Source organism: Lolium rigidum, chromosome 2, assembly GCF_022539505.1.
Source record: "Lolium rigidum isolate FL_2022 chromosome 2, APGP_CSIRO_Lrig_0.1, whole genome shotgun sequence".
Taxonomy (NCBI): Eukaryota; Viridiplantae; Streptophyta; class Magnoliopsida; order Poales; family Poaceae; genus Lolium; species Lolium rigidum.
In genome coordinates this window covers 46851957-46859449 of record NC_061509.1, presented here as the reverse complement: position 1 = coordinate 46859449, position 7493 = coordinate 46851957, and the positions used below count along the sequence as shown (strand labels likewise).

The 7493-nt window shown below is 47.2% G+C and overlaps 1 protein-coding gene across 1 annotated transcript; it reads right to left on the bottom strand.

Moving 5' to 3' along the window:
* Positions 1-2081: 2081 nt before the first annotated feature.
* On the bottom strand, positions 2082-7044 carry LOC124691702 (tyrosine-sulfated glycopeptide receptor 1-like). The gene is made up of 2 exons (XM_047224976.1): positions 4507-7044; positions 2082-2882 (listed from the first exon to the last, which is right to left on the bottom strand). The coding sequence occupies exons 1-2, from the start codon at positions 6925-6927 to the stop codon at positions 2211-2213; spliced, it is 3093 nt and encodes a 1030-aa protein (XP_047080932.1). The 5' UTR covers positions 6928-7044; the 3' UTR covers positions 2082-2210.
* Between the last annotated feature and the right edge of the window lie 449 nt (positions 7045-7493).

Below are 7493 nucleotides of genomic sequence, written 5' to 3'. Positions count from 1 at the left end.
CAGAAATACGCTTGGTAAACCTCCTTGAAAAATAGCATGCAATCGAATTAGGCAAAGGCCGACTAGTTTTCATTACCAAAAATCTATTTTTGAGCATGTTTTCGGATACCTCAGACTCACTGATTGAATTTTCACTTAGCAACATGGTTAGTTTCCAGCTAATTATAGCATGTAGACATGATTGCAAAGTACTTTTCAATCCATTTATCTCCTATTCTCCTCATTCATGTACACACGACTTAGCTTCAATATCTCCAAGAGTTCTATGTGTGCTTCCACAAATTGTTACTATGTAGTTTCTGTGATCGGCTACTGTCAGTTTCTTGGAATAGTTCTCACAAGAAGTTGAGCTCTGGAGTCTGATACGCATCATCCTTACTGGTATAGAACATCAAAGAGCTTTGGCATCAGTACTAGGGGACACGATTTCTCTGTCTCACCATGTCACTGGTCTCACTGCTCATTTGTTGCGATCATGGGCCAAATCTGTCTACAGAGGAAATAGCCAACACAGGGAACAAGCAATTGCTGTACTGACGGAGAGTGATTCCTACGAACATAAAAGGAATGACAGGTCATTTTTTCCTGTACGAACGGAACGCCGCCCCCTCTCGTCCAGGAAAAAGAAGGAATCAATTTGGAAAGCACGGATTTTTTTGTACTTGTCTCACAGGACGAAGCGGAAATAAATTGCGATTACGTACGGACTGAATGCAGGGCGGAGATGTGAGGCTTACCACCATCGTCGTCGATGTGAGAAGACGCGGCCCCTCCTCTCTCTCGCGCGGGCGCTTCCGCGTCGTTCGTGAGGAGGCGGCGGCGGCGGAGGAGGAGGAGGAGGAGGAGAGAGGAACGGCCGGCGGCGACGGCGCAGGAATGCAGGATCCTTATCCTCCGCCTTGAGACGACAAGGGCTCGCTGCGACGGTTACGGCGGCGGGGGAGGAGAGTATGGAGAGCGCTGGCTTCCGATGGCGGGCGACGGTGGCCTCGCCGGGACGAAGCCTCCGGTTGGGGTTTTTGCTGGTTTCTTCCGGAGAGCTCTTGCTCGGGTGCGTGTAGCAACTGCTCCAAGCAATGCTCAGCAAGTGACGCACTGACGCTCCTCTTCTCTCGTGGGCCTCCAATGTCTCGCACGGCCAACGGCCCACGGCCCACGGCTCATGGCCCAAGGACGCGTGCTGACATGTGGGACCGATGTGTCATCGTCGTGCGCTTCTTCATTTCCCCTTCTGCTCACTTCCGCCCGCCTCTGGAACACTCGCACCGGCGGCGAACGGCGGCGCCGCGCCGTCACCTCGCGGCCGCGCGCCGGACTCGAACGATACTGCCAGGTGATCACCGCACCTGACCTCCCTGTCGTTATTCTTACTCCGCGAATCATAGGTACATTTTGGTTCGCTCGTTTCCCGGCGTGGGTCGCGGGAGTTGTTCCGGCGCCGCCGGCCTGCCGCAACCGCTGCGCGAGAGGTTTTATCCGGTGATAGTGCCGCCTCTAGTGAGCGAAGCACCGTAGGTTTGGATTGCTCGAGGATTCGTTGCCTGGAGCGAGGCTCTCGTGGCGGCATTCAGAATTCAGGAATAATTATTAGGTCATGGTCTCAGTATGGGAAATGCGTGTGCCGGGGTTGCACATGCCGGAACCTGCTGTGGTTTAGCATAATCTCAATCTGACGTTGCAACTTCAAGCACAAGAGATCGCCGCAGAGAGACCTGTTAGTCGGTTGCTGTTTTCTAACTATTCTCTCTGCAATTGTTTTTTTCATTTTATTCTGGGATGATGTTTGTAAGAAGCATTGGTTTGCTCACTTCACTGTTTGGATCATCCTATCATTATACTGTCTTCTTTTTATGATCACTCTATTTTTGCTGAGTCTGTGCTGAGTGGGCACCTCTGTTTATGCCATTGTGCCCCTACAGTTGTCTCCTAGGAGCAAGGGATGATATAGTTTCAATTTTCTGCTGATATTTTAATGCATAATTTAGAAGGAGAAGTCTGGATACCAATGAATCGACCGACTGCTCATAATTATTACTCATGAGTCATGTCATGCATAATTTGTCTTTTGAGGAAAGAAAGGAAAAACAGAGATGAATTACAAGAGTTGTCACAATCTGTACAGAAGAACTAATGAGGCCAGTGAGAACATAACTGGTAGCTCTTTGCAAAAATAAACTATACATCTACTCTGTGTACTGCACTATAACTTGCTAATTACATTGTGTGCTGACTGAATTTTGCTTCTGAAGGTTAGCATCTACGCTATTCAGGAAAGATACTACCTCCTGTATAGTTGGCCTCATGCCAGGATTACGGTCGACACACCGGCAAGCAGCTTCAAGCACCTGCAGCATCTGCTCTTCATATCCTGTACCTCTCAGTGTTGGATCCAGGACTTCAATCTGCTTCCCGTTGGATCTCATCTCCTGTACCCACTGGACAAGCTCTTTTGACTTGGGACACATCTGAACAGGCCGCCTCCCCGTTAGCAGTTCAAGCAGAACCACTCCAAAACTGTACATGTCACCTCTCAGTGTAGCCACCCATCCTTGCCCATACTCAGGTGGGATGTAACCGAGAGTACCAACTAACTCAGTCGAGACATGAGTATTGTTAGGAAAGATCAATCTGGATAGCCCAAAGTCTGCAACGTAAGCTTTGAATTCTTTGTCTAGTAAGATGTTGCTGGACTTAATGTCACGGTGAACAATGTGAGGCTTGCATACATCGTGGATGTAGGATATACCCTGGCTTGCTCCTTGGGCAATCTTCAGCCGCATCGGCCAATCGAGAAATGAGCTGGCATCATAGTCCCTGTTGTGAAGCCAGTCGTCCAGGCTGCCATTCTCCATGTAGGAGTATATCAGGAGTCTTGAATGTCCCTGTATGCAGTAACCCCAGAATGGTACAAGATTGTCATGATGTGCCATGGAAAGTGCTTCAACCTCTGCACTGAACTCCCTTTCCATCAGACACATTTCACTATTGAGCTTTTTTATGGCAACCTTTGAGCCATCAGATAGCTCAGCCTTGTAAACTAGGCCATAACCTCCAGAGCCAATGATATGATCCTTGTCAAAGTTCTTTGTAGCCTTCAGGAGATCAGTCAGTTTGAGTTTGTTTTCTTCTCCCTTGCCTTGTGGAACCATCACCAAGGAGTATTCTGAGTTGAAGTCTGAGGATGTGTCTTCTATGTCATCGTTGTTGTTGCTCCTCTTTTTGGTCATGAAACTTCTACCCCTGAACAAGACAAGGAGACGAGCTAGCAGGAAAAGGATGGCCACCCCTCCAAAAAATACACCAAATGCAAGTGCAAAGACACCCTTCTTTTTCCGTCGATTCTGGGTTATCAGAGGTGTTTCAGCTGAACCACACTGGTTTACAAGCATATGACCACACAGCTTTGGTCTCAGTATGGGAAATGTGTGTGGTGGGGCACCTCTGTTTATGCCATTGTGCCCCTACAGTTGTCTCCTAGCAGCAAGGGATGAAATAGTTTCAATTTGCTGCTGATCTTTTAATGCGTAATTTAGAAGGAGAAGGCTGGATACCAATGAATCAACCGACTGCTCATAATTATTACTCATGAGTCATGTCATGCATAATTTGTCTTTTGAAAAAAGAAAGGAAAAACAGAGATGAATTACAAGAGTTGCGCAGGAGCGGCATGTTACAATCTATACAAACGAACTAATGAGGCCAGTGAGAACAGAACTAGTAGCTCTTTGCAAAAAAACAATACATCTACTCTATGTACTGCAGTGTAACTTGCTAATTACATTGTGTGCTGACTGAATTTTGCTTCTGAAGGTTAGCATCTACGCTATTCAGGAAAGATACTACCTCCTGTATAGTTGGCCTCATACCAGGATTACGGTCGACACACCGGCAAGCAGCTTCGAGCACCTCCAGCATCTGCTCTTCATATCCTGTACCTCTCAGTGTTGGATCCAGGACTTCAATCTGATTCCCTTTGGATCTCATCTCCTGTACCCACTGGACAAGCTCTTTTGACTTCGGACACATCTGAACAGGCCGCCTCCCTGTTAGCAGTTCAAGCAGAACCACTCCAAAACTGTACATGTCACCTCTCAGTGTAGCCACCCATCCTTGCCCGTACTCAGGGGGGATGTAACCGAGAGTACCAACCAACTCAGTCGAGACATGAGTATTGTTGGGAAAGATCAATCTGGATAGCCCAAAGTCCGCAACGTAAGCTTTGAATTCTTTGTCTAGTAAGATGTTGCTGGACTTAATGTCACGGTGAACAATGTGAGGCTTGCATACATCGTGGATGTAGGATATACCCTGGCTTGCTCCTTGGGCAATCTTCAGCCGCATCGGCCAATCGAGAAATGAGCTGGCATCATAGTCCCTGTTGTGAAGCCAGTCGTCCAGGCTGCCATTCTCCATGTAGGAGTATATCAGGAGTCTTGAATGTCCCTGTATGCAGTAACCCCAGAATGGTACAAGATTGTCATGATGTGCCATGGAAAGTGCTTCAACCTCTGCACTGAACTCCCTTTCCATCAGACACATTTCACTATTGAGCTTTTTTATGGCAACCTTTGAGCCATCAGATAGCTCAGCCTTGTAAACTAGGCCATAACCTCCAGAGCCAATGATATGATCCTTGTCAAAGTTCTTTGTAGCCTTCAGGAGATCAGTCAGTTTGAGTTTGTTTTCTTCTCCCTTACCTTGTGGAACCATCACCAAGGAGTATTCTGAGTTGAAGTCTGAAGATTTGTCTTCTATGTCATCATTGTTGCTGCTCCTTTTTTTGTTCATGAAACTTGTGCCCCTGAACAAGACAAGGAGACGAGCTAACAAGAATAGGATGGCCACCCCTCCAAAAAATACACCAAATGCAAGTGCAAAGACAACCTTCTTTTTCCGTCGTTTCTGGGTTATCAGAGGTGTTTTAGCTGAACCACAATAGTTAACAAGCATTGGACCACACAGTTTTGGGTTGCCATCAAAGCTAGAACTAGGAAATGTGCTAAGCTGGCCTACAGTTGGAATAGGTCCTTCTAGGTCATTATTGGAAATGTTGAATTTGGAAAGAAAGTGCAAGTTGTTCAGTGCAGCTGGAATTGCACCACTGAGATGATTACCGGACAAGTCAAGCACCTGCAGGTTCGTGAGGTTGCCAATCGGTTCCGGGATCTCTCCAGATAATCTGTTGGAGCTCAAGTTGAGAGAAATGAGTGCTTTCAACTGACCAATCTTCTCAGGAATCTGACCAGTGAAGCTGTTGTTTCCTAGATTCAGTACTTTAGGGAAAGCACTGGGCATGAGGTATTGGATAAATGGACTCTTAAAATAAACAGGCAGCTCAAAGACCTTTGGTGCAGTCTTATCTGATTCTAGCATTTGCATCTCCATTAAGGCGGTTGGAATTTCCCCTGTAAGGCTGTTGTTTGATACATCCAGATAAAAGAGGAAGTTTAGGCTGCTGATCCAGTCAGGTATTGTTCCGGTTAGTTGATTGTTGTGTAAAAATATCATCCCCAAATTTGTGAGCTTTGATAACCAATGGGGTATTTCTCCAGACAATGAACAATCATTCATTGCAAAGACCTGAAGGTTCTCAAACCCACCAATGTCGTCGTCCTCTGGCATGGTCTCATGCAGAAAGTTGAACCCAAGAAGAAGGGTGGTGAGGTTCCTGCAACCCCTAAGGATCTGAAGTGTTCTTGTAGTATTCGTAAGAGAGTTTTTAACAAGTGATAGGAATGAGAGGGACTCCAGATTGCCTATTTTTTCAGACAATCGACCATCGAACTGATTGTAAGATAGCCGTAGTGCAGTCAGCTTGCTGCAGGAGTATATGCTTTCTGGAATACTGCCAGTGAAGTTATTGTACACAAGATCTAAATTCTTTAGATTGGGCAGGCTTGAGAAGTTGACCTTGGTAAGTTCTCCACTGAAGTTATTGCTCTTAAGGTCAATTATCACGAGATTTGTGCAGTTGCTCAGAGCGGATGGCAGCTCCCCTGACATCTTATTGCTGTCCAAATGGAGCTCCTCCAATCTCTTCAGCTCACCTATAGAATCTGGAATGTTGCCGCTGAGTTCATTCTTCCCAATATCAAGGATGACCAGATTTGTGAGCTTGATGATGCCATTGATCACTCCTTCTAACCGGTTGCTAGGTAATGAGAGGTGCTCTAGCCAAGTAACCTTGAAGAGTTCATCTGGAAGTGTCCCACTGAGGTTGTTGTAGCCAGCGCTGAGAAATTTCAGCACGGAGCAATTACTGACCCCCAGTGGGATGTTTCCACTGAATTCGTTAAAACTGAGTTCAAGCACAGCAAAAGATGGTGCACTAACACAAGGTGTAGTTGGTATCTGCCCAGTAAAACTGTTGGTGCTGGCATTGAGCACGACCAGGCTCTTCATCACCTCCCATGTCGTAGTTGGAAACCTTCCTGTAAACAAGTTGCTCGAGATGTTCAGTACCTGCAGAGGCCGGGCAGGGGTTGAAGATGGCAGCTCACTCAGGCCTCCTGTCAGGCGGTTGAAGCTGACGTCAAGGATAATGATGCTGCTTGATGACACCAATTCCGACGGCAGGCCACCGGACAGCGAGTTGCGCGACAGGTTGAGGCGCAACAGGCCTGTGAGGTTTCCAAGGAACGGAGAGATGTACCCCTCGAGACCTCTAGAAGCCAGCGAAACATCGGTGACCGTCCTACTGGGACCGCTGCAGGTGATCCCTTCCCACGTGCAGCAGTCCGTGTCGCTCCGCCACAACGCCTTGAGGCCGCCGTCCCGCGAGAGACCCGCAAGGAGCTGGAGAAGGGAGCTCTTCTCCTGCTCCGTGCAGGAGCTGGCTGGACATGCCAAGGAGATTAGCAGCACGAGTGCCAAGCCGAGAAAAGGTATGGGTGATCCGCTCCTGTTTGAGAAATGCTGTGGCTGCATGGCTTCCACAGAAAGCTAGGAAGGGAACCTATGGGGGGCTGGTGAACAGAGAGAAGGAGAAGAAGGGAACAGACAGCTCATGCCTCCCTTTTGTTTGATCCTTTCTGGTCATACTCAGGAAAATAAAAGAAATGGTTCAAGGATTGGCTGCTACTGCATATGGGTCACAACATTTTCTATGTTCACACGATGACATTTTCACCGGGGCCACCCGCCTGCTATCGTGTTATTGGTAAGTTGACTTCGTATGCATGGATTGGTGTGTATCCTTACTAGTTATTAGCAGTCATCCGTGCTATGACAGCATGCATTTGATTAGCTTGACCCGACATCACTTATCTTACCTGCTTTACCATGCCTTATGCTGTTGTTATTTAGTGACAGATACCGAAGAATAAACTCACTTATTGATCCACCCTTTATTTTTTCATGAGCAGGAAAAGACGTGTTTAAGATCGAGCCATGTAGGATATGTGATCAACGAGGCAGCAGCATACCGAGGGACTGTGTAATTCAATGCTGTCGTCGATGTCGCGGTCAACTCGTGCACATGATTTGGGAGAAGA